Consider the following 16,733-nt stretch of genomic DNA (forward strand, 5'->3'; position numbering starts at 1 on the left):
ATCACAGCTGAAGTTCATGAACTTGCTTTGCAGTCAGCATTGGTTACAGTTCAGTGGTTACACAAGTGCATCATTGCTGTGGCTTTACAACATATTTTAAAGCTTTGATATAGAAGCAGTCTCTGTGATAGTCAAGTTCTGCAGATGATATGGGGATTTATACATTCAAAGAAATGGGACATGATCCAAGCTGAGTGAATTTTTGGGAGGAATGTAAAGTGGTAAAGGCAAGCTGTCTGCTGCATATTTAGATCCAGGGACAAAAATAGGTGCTGTATTGGAGTTAAATTGGGCTGTTTTTTTTGAAGTCATGTTTAACTTGAGATATTTGTGAGAAACAAGATTGCCTTTGTACAGCTGAGCTTTTATATAGCCTGTCTCATCTACACACAGAGAACTCTGCATTCTTAACCCCAGTTTACAAATGAGGGAGCCATAAAGAGGCACAGAGTGAAAGGTAGTAATTCCAGTTGGATTTACTGACCAAAGAAACCTTTGAACCAGGGTGTCTGTTTTAATTATAGTCCCAGGCATAATAATTCTCAACAAGCTCTTTATCTTGAAAAGTTACCTCCCTGAAATTCCCCAGTTAACTGCATAGTCGAGTGTTACCTTGGTTTTATCCACGCCTTACACAGTGCTGTGAGCAAGCAGAGAGGCAGCCATGCCCTTTGACGAGGTCCTGGTTCAGTGCTCAGAGTGTGTTTTGGTACTTAGCACCAGACCATATGACAGTCCCAAACAAAGCACAACTCTGGCTTTTACAGGGGACAACCTTTTGCTTAGTGTTCTGAGAGCACCATTAGGAAGCTGGAGATTTAGCCTGTGCCCACGTCATCTGTAAAGAACTTAAATTTGTATCTAAATGAAAAATACTTTTAACTTGCAAAAGCACATCATGCATAGAACCCTGTCAGGTTCTCTTGCCCCTCATGAGAAGGGCTTGCAGCAGTGGACCCAGCACCAGCCATTACTAACGTGGTGATGATGAGAGTTAAGCATGTCAAGTTCTTCCTTAGTTGGATTTATCCTGAGTTGCCTTTCTGTATATTCATATGCTGCAGGCAGTGTGTACATACCTGTTTGGACTCTGAATTTAGGAGGCACGTATGTGAAATTTAGATCATGCCCTGTCTGACTGCAGGAAGTAAGTCCTTGACTGGATCTAACCCAACGTGATTTGCACAGATGCAGCAATGCCAGCTCAGAAATCCAGATCTTTGACACCCACGCCTGTCTGTCGCAAGCCCACAGTATCTTAGTTGTCTCAACTCAACTGGAAAAACAAATTCAAAGTCTCTATCAAGTAAATTAAAATTATATGCAGTTACTTACCAGTGGTGAAAGTAATTTCTTTTAAAACCAAAAGCATTGATACTTTGATTATTAAAGTGCAGTGTCACCTGTAAAATAAGAGGTAATTTTAAACAGTTTGTGTTTACAAGACAAATGTATACTGTACTACAGTTTGTCTGGTTTTAGGTGAAATTTTGAAAGCTATTGGTAAGACAGTGTTTGTAGTTGTGACTTAGGGAGGAACATGGTTTGGGGATATTTACAGATGAAGTTAACTACAGTGTTTGAAGACTGAAAAAAACCTCCCATTTCTGACTCTGGGGAGTAAAGTGGTTTTCCAGTGATATGCAGTGATTGAATAAATGTGTTTTAATATACTAGTCAGCAGATTTATTTCTCTAGTTGACAGTTTAGCTGACTTGAGCAGTTAATAGCCTCTCCATAGTAAGAAAAAGAAAAAAGAAAAATAGAAAAATACAAGTTACAAGTTGAAAGGCTCTGCCAAGAAGGCACCCAGACTTCAGCTGAGATAGTTTTTCAAGCATGCAGATGAAGCTGTCAGCTTGTCACATGTCCCTTCTTGCTGACAAGGAGACTGCAAGAGGTGATATAAAAGTAATTGATGTGTGTGCTGGTCTTTCCCCTTTCTACAGCTCTACCTGGGAGTTTTTGTTTCAGCAGCTATGCCAGGCAGGCAGTGCATCTGCTCCTGGTCTGACTTAGAATTTATTTTAATCTCTTTGGATTTTAGCAGTTAGTCTTGAGTTCCAGGTCCTGTTCTTGCATACAGGGCAAATTTAGATGTTTCCAGGATATTATTTTCCTGTCTTTTTATTTTCTGACCCATGCAATGGGATGGGTAGTTATTCCAAACTAATTTGAGCTATTAAGATGTCTGAATAACTTTGATACCAAGTTTTTAAGTTTGTAAGTTTATGCTAGTCAATATCATAGTACTTTAATTCTTTAACTAGTGCCTTTGCTGGTTACTAATAAAATTTAGAAATGTGGTTTTTAATTTTTTTATATTAACGTCTTCAGTATATGCTTGTGAGAGTCTGCCTGAGTGTGTGCATGTGGATGTAGACAGCTATAGAGCTTAAGGCCTGATCCTGCGACAGTCATGTGAGCAGTGTTTGCTTACAGGAGTAATCAGAGTAATCTCATTAGGGCTAATTTAATGAGTGATGGGTGCACTTTCAGGCCTGAGACGTGAAGGACTGGTCCAGGATGGTGGCATAAAGCCGTGGCTCTGTGCTCTTGCTGGGGCTTTGCCTTAGGGAGAGGTCTCAGGCTCAGACAGGCTCTAGCCATGGAAGCCAGCACCTGGAGGCTTTTCTCCCTGCAGACAGGTGTATATGGGGCACACTAATACTGACAGGCAAAATAATTGTTTTATGAAGAAGCTTGTTATAAATAACACTTCTGCACAGTTCATTTACAATAAGAAAAATACAAAGCACAACTTCTGAAAATAACTGAATCCATGTTGCTCTGACCAGTTCTGCTTCTGACAGGGTAATGCATTTTCCTTCATAAAAACTTCAAGATATAGCAACAAGTTTTATGGATAGGAAGCTCAGCAGGTACAAAACATTACCAAAGTTGGTTAAAGGAGAGGAAAAAAGCCAGTGCATCCGGTCCCCTCCCAGCAAACCCAGCCTTCCATCTGTCATGGCACGGTGTGGCGTGTAGGTCTGACAAGGTAAACGTTAATCCTGCTTTACCATGGTAATACCATGTCAGACAAATTACTGAGGTATCAGTGCTGTGCCTTCTGTTCACTCCTGTGATTTGTGCCTCAAATCGTGCAAGAATATGATTTCAGTTGTTGGAAAAGCAGGAAATTACCTGTGTGTTTGACACGTGTGTATTACTGACTCAGGGGCACATGCAAGTTCCTTGTGTGTAATAGAGAGATCTGGGCTGAGAGGCCTCGGAGGTATTTTCATACACTTGGCCTGACAGTCTGTCACAAAGGCCATTAGCTTTAGTATGGAGAGGTTGAGTTATTCACAGCAGTGCTGAATTCAGTGCCATGGCTCAAAACTCTGGTGCAAAACTGCATATGGCTGGTTGAGCCTTTGCTTTCGGTTTGCTGCTGCAGGTACCTGCCTGTTCCCTGCTTATTTAACAGGAGGGAAGAGAGCAGAGATGAGTGGTGCACAGGACATGTCCCCAGCATGCTTCTATCTGATGCCAAGATTCAGCAAAAGCTGCAATACTGCAATCCTGAGCAAATACATGAGTATCTGGGTATATAGCAGAGACTTGGGCATGATTGTATTGGGCACTGACAGCTTTAACACATTTGCTTTGGTTGTGTCTCCCGAAGCCTGTTCTAATAACTGTGGAAATGATGAAGGGGCCCTTAAAAGGGCTTCAGCTGCATTTCCCATGCACTTTCTTCACGCTTAACTAAAACCACCCCGTGAACAGCAAGACACAAGGAAAAATTTCAGGAAAGCTTTCGTTTCTTAGGAAGGGTTTCATTTGTATCACGTAAGTGGAAAGAAATTAATATATAATCTAATGACAGTAATTTTTGAGCAATGCTTCTAATACAGAGGTGGTTCTGAAATTTAATGTATCACTAGTTTAGAAGGAAAACAATAATTAATCTATGGTTTCACCTAGCCAGAAAAACACTTGCAGGGCAGCAGAAGGTGACAGGCAATGTTCCTGTGCACTTAGCCCCAGAATCAGTCAGTCAGGAGATGAAGGGGAGGGAGGTAGCTTCAGACTTTTGAGTTGTGGCAGCACCCAGTACAGCCACCATTTGCAATTGCCAAGGCACTATCACTTCCCTGATTTTCCTGGAATTAATGTTTGTGTGAACAAAATTGGTTCATCTGGGGCATAATAATATTTTTGCAGTTTTAGATCAGATTCATGTGAAAATTATCACTTTGAGCTTGCCTGCAGCATGTGCTGCAGATTTGGACTGGCAGGCACATCCTCAGGAGCGGGTGTTCATGTCCTGCCTGACTCCTGGGGTCTGACCTGGCAGTTCTGTGGTGGAAATAAGGAAATGCTGTGCACGGTTTTGTGTGTTGTATAATGTGTGAAATGGCAGCCAAGAGAGTGTATGTCCCCAGTTCAGCTGGTGCTAATGTATTGTCATTCTTTAAAATGAAGATTTTTAATAACTGGAACTGGATGGATCCTTTTATTATCCTGTCAGCTTCAGTACAGACATCTCTGAAATAACATGCATAAGCATAAGAACTTTTTCACTTAGTGTATAGTGCTCTTCTCTGTTTGGGGCTGTCAGACTAGTACAATTTATTGTTCCTCTGGGAAGAAGGGGGTCTTCCCAAGAGTAAATATATGGAGTATTTCCTAGAGTAAGTATCTTTAGCTTCTTCATTGGTATTTTTTTACAAAAATAAACCCCCTGTATCTGAAAAATATGAATCCGATTGATTACAGCAGACAATGTGCACCTCTAATAAGAGTTAGGAGATGGAGTGTTCTCTAGCTAGAACAGTTTTCAGACTGCAGTTGCCACCCTTGGTTTGGCAGTGGCAGTCCCTTCAGTCAAGTGCAATGTTTGACCTTGTGTTGTGCTTGCAGGCTGTTGTAACATGAAGTACAACATATCTGCCTAAAGCCTCTGATGAGGTTTGTTGGCCTTGGGTGCCATCCACAGTGTGTGTTTCCTGCTGTGCTGCAATATGTACAGTTACAGTACATAAAAAGCTGTTCTTGGGAACAAACCTTTTTCTTGGTTGCATCTAGCAGGTTTTGGCAATTTCGGCTTTATCAGCAATGTTGCTGCAATGGCTTCTGAAGTTACATGGATTTTGTGTTGTGGACAAGTGGGAGGTTGTGAGCTTGATAAGCTGACAGGTCCACTTGAACTTCTGATAGACTTGACTCCTTCAGCATTGGTTTCCTTAAGTTTTTGGAGCTTTTCTGGGCTTCATGAGGTGCATTATGCATCATCTTCACCTTCTTGGCTAGGAAAATAAATAAGGTCAAACAATTAAAACTAGAGCATTCATCTGTCATGCTCCAGAAGAGCCTGTTGCCTCCAGAAGAGTCCTGTGACAACTGTGACTTCATGGGAAGCCCACACTGGAGCAGGCTCCTGGCAGGCTCTGGGAATCCATAGGTAGAGAAGCCCAAGCAAGAGCAGATTTGCTGGCAGGACTTCTGACCCACAGTAGGGAACCCACACTGAAGCAGACTGTTCCTGAAGGACTGCACCCATGGGAGAACCACTGCTGGAGCAGTTTGTGAAGAACTGTAGCCCATGGGAAGGGCTTACATTGGAGAGTTTTTAGAGGACTGTCTCCCAAGGAAGGAATTCCACACTGAAGCTGGGGAATGACCTCCCTGAGGAGGAAGTAGCAGCAGGAACAACGTTATGAACTGATCATAACCCCCATTCCCCATTTCCCTGCACTGCTGAGTGGGGAGGAGGTAGAGAATTGGGAATCAAGTTAAGCCTGGGAATGAGGAGATGAGTGGGTGGAGTGTGTTTTAGAGGATTTGCTTTACATCTCATTATCATGCTCTTATTTTGATATTTTCTAAATCAAGACTGTTCTGCCTGTGGTTGTAACTGATGAGTGATCTCTCCCTGTCCTTTTCTCAGGTCATGAGCCTTTTGTTATATTTTCTCTCTTCTTCCCAGCTCTTTTCAGAGGAAGAGGGTGATAGAGCAGCTTTGGTGGGCATCTGGCATCTAGCCCAGGTCAAACCACCACAGGTTTTTGTTTTCGGGCTGTGCCATGATGCCTGTTGTTGGAGAGTCACAGGAGTAGTGGCTAGCAAAGACCCTAAGCCTCAGTCCAAAAATGGGAAGAAAAATAAATGTGTTCTTATGCACCCCTTAGGTTGTATTCATGTTTGTTTGTGGTGATTAATGATTCTTCTGAAGGTAAAAGCTGCAGTGTCTAAGTTGACAACTTCGCATGTTAACCCGTGCTACAAGTTGATGCAAGTCTTTGGGCTGTCTTGCTCTGCCACAGTCTGCTTAGCCTGTTCATTTGTAGCTGAAACCAGCAAACAACCCATCAGGGTGGTCACATCTGTGAATGTTATGTGCTGGATCTGGCTGGACCAGTACCACGTTTGGAACGGTGGTGGAGGAATTTGCTTTGCTGTGGTTGCTGACAGTCATTTTTCACCCCCCTCCTGAAGTACAGCAACAGTTTGCCAGATGTGCACAATGTCAGCATGCTCACACATGTGGAACGGGTAAACAGGGTTACCAGCCCTCTGATCCTGAGATACAGCCATTGATTTGGATCTCAGAACCCACGCTGCCACTGTTGGTCCTTGAATTGAGAGAGAAGGAAAGGTTCCTGCCATACTGCCCTTTTGGACACATTAGGGTTACACAGGCAAGGACATATGTCTGGCACCAGTGGAAGTGGCTGGTTGTCAGAGTGTAAGCTTGCCTCCTCAGTGTCCATGTGCAGATACAGGAGAGTCCTTATTGATTAAATTCTCACAGATCTCTGGTTGCTGTAGGTCAGTTAACCTGTCAGCACGAGTCCTCCAGATCTTGGTCTCAGAAGCATCTGGGCATAACAGAGGACATGTATGCTGGAGTTGCACATTGTAACTCCACCTAAACATTTGCCAGGCAAAAGCCTCTCTAAAACCTTGTCCTTGGTTTAAGCCCTGCATCTTTTCTATTTTAAGGAGTATTCAGAAGATCAAGATAGGCGGACAGATGATATAATCACAGAAAGGGTACTTCTCCAGCAAGTGATGATAAAAGTGCTTTGTGTTGTGATGATGCGTATTGTGCAGAAATTTCAGTTCCTTAAATGGAAATACACTAAATACTTAATTTTCCTCTTGCTTTTATCATCTTTCAACAGATTCAGATATCTGTCTTTGGAAGTGTAAAGCTAACTGGTCTGATGAGTTTGGTTGCTGCATCTTGAACATTTAATTTTTCCTTATGCTCTGGCGTCTGTTATTCTTCAGCACAATCACACTGAATATCAATTAGGAGGCAGGAAGATGATTGTGGAAAACTTGGTGAGGGGGTTGCTATGTTGACTGGAATTTTGGCTATTGTGAGTGGGGATGCATGTCTGCTCTGAGTTCTTTCTGAACTTTAGAAACTCTGTAGTATTAAGCTACGTGTGCTGTGCAGCAACACAGGATTTTGAGATCCCTGTGATTTGCATTCCTCTCTCCAAAATCACCGTAAATGGTCTCTTCCATGGACAGGAAGACAAGACAAGTGGTCAGTGCCAAAGTTATTTAGCAGATGGTGCTTGAGTAGTGAGCAACATCATCATCATTTCAAGTGTAAGGCATATAATAGATGTCTACCGGCCTGGCAAATGAGACCCCTGGAGTTACTCGCATGCATCCATCTCCCATCCTGCGAGATGCTGCCATCTGTCAAGACACCGAGCCAGGCATCACTTAAATAAATAAAGAAATATATTTCCCCCTTCTTCCTGAAGCACTTGCCATCGCCTGGGTTAATATGCTGTGCGAGGGCTTACGTATGTCACACATGTGAGGGAGGAGGAAATATAGATACAAATATGAGGAACGCGCCCTTGGGTTCTGTCACTTGGGGCAGACAATGTTAATGCATGGTAAACCTTTTCAGAAAAACATTCAGTACTTAAATGCCATTGAGCACCAAACATAAGCAGTAATGGCTCTTGCCATGATTTAACCTCCTGTTTCTCTTTCTTTTGGCAGAGTGTGACAAGCTGCGGCGGGATGGCTACCGGAGCTCGCAGTATTACTCTCAGGGCCCCACCTTCTCCTCGTCCTCCAGTGCAATCTGTGGAAGTTACCAGGATGATTATGAAGAAATTGAACAAAAGGTAATGGTGGGGGGAAAAGCGCTGGAAAAAATACTTCTGTGGTGCAGTTTAATTGCCTGTCATAACACTGTTCAGACAAGGCAGGATTTTTAGAGGATCACAAAGATGTTTATTTCTTTGAATTGCAGTGAGAGTAGTTCATCTGACTTTCATGGTGTCTTAAAACTCCCAGTTCTACCCATGCCGTGATACAGAGTTCCCACTGGCATGTTGAGAGTGTGAAAGAAGGGCTTTGGTAATGTTCTGGAGGGAAGACCCCAGCAAAGGTAGCTGCTAAGGGCAAGAAGAGCTGTTCAGCAGCCATCAGCATACTTGAATTGTAACTTGGATAGGTGCACACTTTGAATTGCTAATAGAGGTGGTTAATCAGTTAGATAGAGGCTTTGTCTTAATGCATCACAACTGTTTGGTAAAGGCATGCAGAAAATGAAGATTGTCCACTTAAGTTGGGTTTTTATTGCCTTTCTTTCAGTTTACATAATGATTTTCATGCTTGTATCCCCCCATCTCAACTCTTAGAATCTAGAAATAAATAAAGAGAAGGAACGATTGATCACAAATTTTAAGAAAGTTATGAAGCCATATTGCTTTATACATGAAATTATAGATTTCAGTTACAGAACTAGTAAGTTGTGTTATTGTTCTGAAGAAGAAAGGTTCTGCTCTCCTGTCTTTGTCCTGTTGTGCCTGTGGGCTCTGAAGGGAAAGCTGACTGTGGTGTAGTGGTTTAGGATGTTACTGCTGGGGTGTGTGCCTGCCTAAAACTGAAATGCCAGAGCTCCTAGCATTTTCAAGATAGATATTCTAGAATACTTTGCCAAAAACAGCTCTTGCTTCGAGAGTGGGAGAATATCCTTGATTGTAACACAGTTTAATGTCTTTGAATTGATACTAAACCATATGTCCCTCTGGTAGTATGGACCAAATAACTTCTATCAGCAAAATGTACAGACCCTGAGAATGCACTTTAATGGGTACAGTGTTTTGAGTGTTCTCCTCCATGGGTTTTAGTCACGTAATAAGAGGTGTTGTGGAATATGTAGACTCTCTTGTCCAGGTGGTGATTGCATTTTATCTGTGTATTGGCAGGGAATGTCAGAACATCTTGTTTAGCTGTGTGTGGTATGTACTGGCAGAGAGCCGAGAATGTAAAGCACATTCATTCTGTGGAATACATTATAATGGTAATTTGCAAAACCTTGCTGAAATCATTGGAATTATGATTTCCAGTGGGGAAAGTATTAACACCTTGTTTGTTGCTATTAATGTACTGCCCCTAAATGCATACATACTGACTTGTCCTGGACAGTGCTGTGCAGGTTATAACCATCTGCACATTTAAAACTACTATAACATTTTAAAAGTATAAATACGCTTTTCTTTAAACAATTTACATAAAAATATGTAAGCATGGGTGAGGATTCTTGGAGACTGAGAGCTGTCATCCTTTCTTGGTTAAAGGTTTTTTGAGTGTTAACATAATGTGCTACTAACAATTTCTGTGCATTCTGGAGAAAATTAATGCAACTAAGTATGCTTTAAATATAGGATAGCACTTGCATTTCAAATTGGAATAGTTTCCTTTAAATATTGTAGCTGAAAGGATGATTCAGAGCTGTGGAGAATGATAGCTGCCAAACTGACAGTCTTGGCTGTTACTGATTATCTCAGAACCTTAGTGTAACCCTGCCATTCTTATTTCCAGCTCACAAAGACATAAATGTCTTGTAAACTGTAGTGTTATTCTCCATTAATATTGTATAACTTTCTTTTGTGGAATTTTTTGATAAGTATCTCTGTTTAATTGGCACTTTTTTTTTTAATGCTGTAAATGTTTTATCTCTCTTTAGAAGAATGTTTACTTTCTTTAGAATGTTTACCACAACAAATTTCTGACCTTGAATTATTATCCTACTGGTAAAGAGCCAAGTAATTCTAATAAGTGTTATGCCTTGAGGGGGTCATATTTCAGCTGTCTTTGGTAACAGTGTGGAACTGGGGTCACAAAAAATCCTATGATTGGAAATGTGAACTCCTTATCACTAGATGAAAGCTTTGTCGTCTATTCAAAACAAAAAACCCAACATTTAAATTCTGTGTATGCAGTATTTAATAATTGAAATTCAAGAACAGTAAAATAATGACAGGTGGATTAATACCTCTTGACTGTTCATAAACTTATTGGTTGATATAATTGCCAGCTTACAGCAAAAAAGAGTGGGTGATATCACAAAGGAAACCAGCTTTCCCTGTTATTTTTAATCTTCTTCTAAAAATAAAAACCATAGCCAGAAATTCTGCTTGTCTCTCTACAGTGGAGACAATATGAAACTATTGTTAGGTGTTGATCCACAAGCATTTTCAGGTTTTGTGGAGCTGGATGTCTGTCAGCAGAGGGTAATAGACACACCACCAAGCATGTTGGTTCAGTGTCTTAGAAAATATCTTAAGCAGAACATGTGCTGTTCCAAAGGAAGACCACTAAGGAGAAGCAGGCCCAACTCAATGAGCAAACAAAATTAGAAAACATAGAAAGCTGGAGTCTCTGAGTGGAAGTTGATATAAAATTAAGTGTTTGGGTCTGCCCTTTTAATGTTGATTCTTACAAGTTAGATTAATGGAGCTCAGGCCAATCTCCAGTGTAGTACTGATCCTAATTGAGTTTGTTGGTGAATAAATTGGTTTACCTGGATTTTACATCTCAATACTGTGACCAGTCTTCTCCTTCCTTGTATCTTACATGCTGCTGTTGGTGACACAACTCCTGTCCTTCAGTATTACTCTTTTTTACCAGTGTGAAAGATGTTTTGAAATGTCACGTTCAAACTCCAGTTCTCCTTATGTTCTGAAATGTATGCATGTGTATATTAACTGTATTTGTCTTTTGTGTGTGTTTTTTTTTCTTGTCCTTTTTCTTTCCCTTTTTGCCACTCATTCTCTTTGTTTCTTTTTGTCTCACTCAACAGTCTAGTCTGTTAGACTGCATCTCTCAGTCTTGCATTAGCGCCTGCTGTAACTTGGTTCCCTGGAGCAACAAGGTACTTTGCCCACAAGTGGGACCATCCAGCTGCCATATCTGCAGCTTGATGTTACCTATAGTATTTAGCATATATGCAATATTATTCTGCTTAGCCTCCAGTCCTTACCTGCTGCTTTTTTCTGCTTAGAAAAAAAAGCAATTAAAGAAAGAAGAGTCCCATGCCAGGTTTGTTTCGTTTGTGTTCCTGTGGACTGCTTTTTGTCTGCAGTACAGTATCCTGTATTTACTTGGTTCACGGAGTTTTTAATTCCCTTTTTGTCTACTAACATTTGTCTCCTTTGAAACCCCTCCCCAAATGGACGTTGTGTTTTATTTAATTGGCTGCTTCATTGGTTTTTAATCAGCCAAGGAAAAACTCTACTAATTTGGAGGAATGTGTCTTTATTGAATGATAAATGTGAACTAGAGAGAATACCTGCTTCCAAACATGCAGTATTGCATATGTTATTTCTTTATTCCATTTATGAAAATGTTTGTGCATCCAAAACTCATGGTGTTTTCCCCTACATCATGTCATTTGGCTATGAACTTTGCTTTGATAGTTATGCTTTGGGTGAAGAAACACTTCTCTTATTGGGGGGGGGTGGGATGGGGTGAGAGTATATTTTTGCCACTGTGATCCTCTGAACTGTTAGTTATCTCTCCAATATCTGCCTGAAACTGTTTAGTATGTTAAGTGAAAACAAGTGCACTAACTGTATTGATTTGAGGAAGTCTAATACAAAACTTCACTTGCTGCTAAGAGGAGGTAAAGTTGGGCACTTCAGTTTTGGAAGCGGGAATGCCTAAAAAGCCCCGAGGTGTAAGGTCTGGCAGAGCTGAAGATACCTCTGGGTAGTGGTGTCCTCAGGTGGCCTCCCTGCCTCTCTGCTGCAGTTGCATGGCACTGCTCTTGTAAACAGCACTTGTATTTTATACCATTTACAGGGGTTTGGTTTTTTTTAAATACTGTGCCATTTACTGGCTGAAACAGCTGCTCATAATACATGAAATGCCAAAGCATAAGGAAGTGAGTACAGAAAATTTTGAACAAAGAAAGGAGGGTAATTCTTCACTCATTACGTACTCAGACTGTGCATGGTAAGGGGTGAGTTGTGGATGCTGAAAGTTTACATGAGTTTAGAAAGCAGCTGGGTACATTCTTGAAGGGCAAGGACTCCATGCAATGCTGGGAGAATATTCAGGAAAAAGTATCTGCTCTATGCATCCTCAGATTTAAATTTTGCCTTGATACAATTCATTGGCCTTTATCTTAAGGCAGATACTAGATAGGCTTTTAGAGCTCCAGACAGTGTGGATCATCTTGTGGTTTTTATCCCATTACAACAGAATAGAGGAAGAAGAAAATAACATTTCTGCAGTGCTTGTTAAGGTGATAATTTGTTTGATAGTCAGGAATTTCACCAGCAAAAAAATTCTTTCCTTACTGAGACACAATGAAAGTTATGAAGTGAAGAATTTAGTAGGACAGCAGTGCTGGCTAGTGCAACTGGAGATCTGTGTAGAAGTAATAAAATGGAATATTCTGTGAAAATTGTGGGAACTAGACTGGTGACCTTGGTCTAGAGGACACCAAATAGAGTCTAATGACTAATTCATCTAAAGTGTAAATTCATGTAAATTTATAATGTGGCAGTGTTCCATGAGACAGTGTGAAACCCCATGGGTTGAATTAGGTATGTGAAGTGCCATTCTCAGTTGGCTAGGTTTGGGTCTTGGGTTTCTTTTTCCTGTTATTGATTGTCTTGATCCCTTGGTGTTGGAAAAATGGCTCTTGAAGCCATCAAACCTAGTGAAACCCTGGAGGCAGGAATAGGATGTTGTCAAATATAACAGACAGCTGAACTCGTATGGCTGCTGTCTGCAACACTGATTTTTAAAATTTATTTTGTTTTTCTGATAATTATGATTTTAATAGGATAAATGGCATTAGTAGAAGTTTGAAGTCTCTTTGCTGAAAAGTAAAATTTGTATGGATTAAGTTCTCCTGGAGGTTCCATCTTGTTTTAGATACTGTAGTATAAACCCCTGTTATATAAAAAGGGTTTAAAATAAACAGATTATTTAGGCTGGGAGTGCTGCAAGATACATAGCATAAACCCATTTGTCATCTGGGACCTCTCAAATAGCATGAAAGTGCTGAGATAGTGAAACTCTTTTGTTGTATCTCAGCAGCTGAGTTGGCTGGGGGACAATATGTCAACAAGGCGTCGGAGAGGCTCCAGCTTACAGAGCCATATAGCTTGTCTATAGGATATTTATAGGCCATTTTTCTCCTGGATTCTTATTTTAACTCCCATTTGAATGTTCATGCTTTCCCCATCACTGCATCTTTGTGGAAACACTGCAAGGTCCAAAGCTTCTGCTTTGACATCCTACCTTTTTACCCCTTATCATGTCCATGAAAAAGGATGAATTCCAACAAATTTTCCTGTGGAGATGGGTGTAACAAACCATTCCAGGAATTTGGGCATTTAAGACTAGCAGTAAAGTTATTATGACTCAGAGATGCTTTAAAAATGGGACAAGTTATGAACATAGAGTTTATAATCAGCTATGCCTTGTTCTACTTCCAGTATAACAGACCTGACTGGAGAAGAAGAACATTCCTCTCACACAGGAGCAATTCACTGTGTCTTACAGCGAGCTTTGTGCTGTAAATCTGGGAATGTTTGCTAAAAATATGTAAATCTCATTTTCATCCTGATTAAAAGATGAATAATTTCTGTCTGAAGAAGGCTGAAAGATGAGTTGCTGCCTTCCTCTATGTGTAATAAAGCTGTGTGCAGCTTTGTCATGCATATACCATTGTCACTGAGAGTACTTTGGAAGAAAGGATGTAAGTTGAGACAGTCATGTTTCTTTAGGATCCATGGAAAATGTACCTACAGTTGAAATGTGAACACTTATTCCTACACCCAAAACCACTTCCACGTCTTCTGCTGAATTATTTTGTAGAAGTGTGTATGTGTGTCCTCTGGCAGGAGGTTGTTCTCACTGACTGCTTTGAACTCAACTGTGCCATTGGGTTTTCAGTTGCTTCTCATTGGTTACATGCTCATATAACCTGACATATTTCTGTCTGTCTTGCTCCATCTGTCCCAAATTTTCTCAGCTTCTAATTCTACAAAATTTCTGATTGATGTTTCACATTCTTTGAATAATTGGGATTCCCTTGTAGCATACACTTCACTTTTTCAGTTTTTCTGTTTGTGTACTATAACAAAAAACCTGTTCTGCTTGGCTTGAGTAATTTCTTTGAAAAGGAAGGATGGCTTTGTAACCAGTATCTGTGCCACTTAATGTACTGTTGGAATAGCCCTTAGAGACTGCTGCATGACAGCTGAGACCTGCACTGAAGTGCAGTCTGAAGGTGACACATCTGATGCTGACAGTATCAAGCAAGCAGTGTATTTGAAGGTCACTGGTGCTCATCCTCACCCCAAACAAACTGCAAAATTATGCTTGAGGTACCTCCCTTGGTCTCCCTGATTCAGGTGGAGAAAAGCTCATTGTAGAACAGGGAAAGTAATATTTCTTTGTCTCACCCCTTACGTACTCCTTCAAGTGCATGTACACGTGCCTGCTGTGACAGATGGGCTATCACCCCCTGCCATGTTCCTTGCAAACCCTTTCTCTCAATCACTTTTTAAACCTAACTGGGGGAAGCATGGCCTGAAGGTAGCTTTCCCTGCTTCAATGGCATTCCTGTCCCAAATTTCTTACGTTTATGAATTTGGATAATTTGAGGTGGAAAAGTCCTTGTGTTTGTAAGTACATATATATGTGCCCACACTGTATATTTATGTAAATGGTGTATGGACACACTCTCAAAAAAAAGATAAGCACATCATATTGTTACTTGGGTTTAGGGCCTTTTAGAAATAGCAGAGGCCTGAAAAAATACTGGTGTCCTCCAGGAAGGTTGTATTGATAGAGCTGCCAGGGCTTTCACTGGGCTGAGCCCTTACCTACATAGCAGTGTCTATCCCTTGCACGGCCTCTGCAGGAAAAAAATTCAGGGCTGTCAGAAATTGATTATTTCCTTGAAGAAAAGCTCCCATGTTTTGAAGTGTAGTTCCAAACCACAGAATAATAGTTTAATTGCCTGAAATGGTTTTTTTTTTTAGTGTTGCTTGAAGAGGTTTTACTTTTCTTTTACTTTTTGCCTGGAAGTTGCTTTTATTTTTTATTTCCCATTTAGTAAGGTATTGGACTATGTCCTAAGGAATATAGAGTCAAAGCATAACAGAATAAATAAATGGTTATTTATTTATAAACAGTGAGAACTCCTCATAGTAACAGGAAGAAAATTAAAATCAGAAATTATAAACAGAGGTTGCAGCACTGTGTTTGGGCATGTCTTTTGTGTAGCGCTCAGCTTCAAGAGAGAACAGATCACTTAGACTGAACACCACAATAATAAAAATTCCATCTGTTACAAATAGCTGTGATGTTTCCTTCCATGCCTGTGCAGCAGTAAGGGGGGAAGAGGCAGTGGCCCACTACTGACAGCCCTGTTCTGAGTAGTATTTGACTTTCCAGAGGGAGTGGGTAATACAGAAAAGAGGGGGGTAATTCTGGCCTGGTGGTAGGGAGGAGGGTCCCAAAGCAAACTGCTCTGAAGCAGAGGAGTCGTCAGGTTGCAGAGAAATCTCTGCTAGTGCTGCAAATGCTATGCATCTCCTCTTCCATGTTTTCTTTTTTGTTTCGTTTGGGGGCAGAAGGAGACTGTGGTTGGTTTTCCTCCAGGTTTTCCTTCCTTTCCTGTTTCTGGGATTCCCTGGAGTGCCTTGCTGCTTCTTTCAGGTTCACACAGTTTGTGACCACCTGGCAAGTGATGGACAAGTACTGTCCAATCAGTAAAAAGCTGCTCCATGGCTTTCTCTGCCATACTGGCATGCAGGCAAAGACCTTGTAATGAAAATTTGCTCCCCAAAAATAAGTGTTTTTTTGGCTTACAGCTTTGGTGGAGGGATTTGCACAAGCTGCTGTGACCTGTTTTTCTTGTGCTGAAAGATTTTTGTTTTATTGATTGGATTTTGGTTTAGTTTGGTTTTGTTTTTTTTTTTTTCTTGAACACTTCATGGAATTGAGTGCAGCTCAAAGTGCCACTTTGAGAAGAGCTGACTTTTAAAATTACTGCTCTCTGGCTACTAATAATATTAAGTGCTTTACCCCTGAAAAATGAGTAACCCCTTGAACTGTGGCATGAGTTTCTCCAAGACCAAAGCAAAATTACTTGCTTACCTCACTGATCCATGGCTGATGATTCTGTGGAGTGTGCTGATTGGTTCTTTTACTGAGCTCTACTAAAATCTGTCTTTTGATAACAGGATTCTTGCTGAGACCGTACACATTCATACAACCTAGTGCAGCTGGAACAAAGCAGTGCTCAAATCTCATCTTTTAATAGCTCATGGGGAAGTGAGAGGGGAAGGGAAGGCAAACCTTGGTGCAGGGAGAGAGAGTTAATTGCTGCAGTGTCAGTGTGTAAGGTGTAATGAGTTACTGTGCTTTGCTATGCGCAACACCACTCCTTTCTCCTTCGTTGGTATATATTCCTTAGACCAATCAATGTC

At 40.9% G+C, this 16,733-nt stretch overlaps 1 protein-coding gene across 13 annotated transcripts in view; it reads left to right on the forward strand.

Annotated features, from left to right (window-relative positions):
• The window catches only part of NHSL1 (NHS like 1), a 174,332-nt gene that overhangs the window by 133,313 nt on the left and 24,286 nt on the right, over positions 1–16,733 (forward strand). For 12 of the 13 annotated variants that reach the window (XM_064413529.1, XM_064413528.1, XM_064413530.1 and 9 more), the window contains exon 3: positions 7,984–8,111. In XM_064413529.1, coding sequence (XP_064269599.1) covers positions 7,984–8,111 — 128 coding nt within the window. Of the gene's footprint in view, positions 1–7,846; positions 7,875–7,983; positions 8,112–16,733 lie in introns of those variants that run through there. The other variant, XM_064413527.1, reaches the window with a different exon arrangement.

The sequence above is a fragment of the Passer domesticus genome, chromosome 3 (assembly GCF_036417665.1).
Source record: "Passer domesticus isolate bPasDom1 chromosome 3, bPasDom1.hap1, whole genome shotgun sequence".
NCBI classification, from domain to species: Eukaryota; Metazoa; Chordata; class Aves; order Passeriformes; family Passeridae; genus Passer; species Passer domesticus.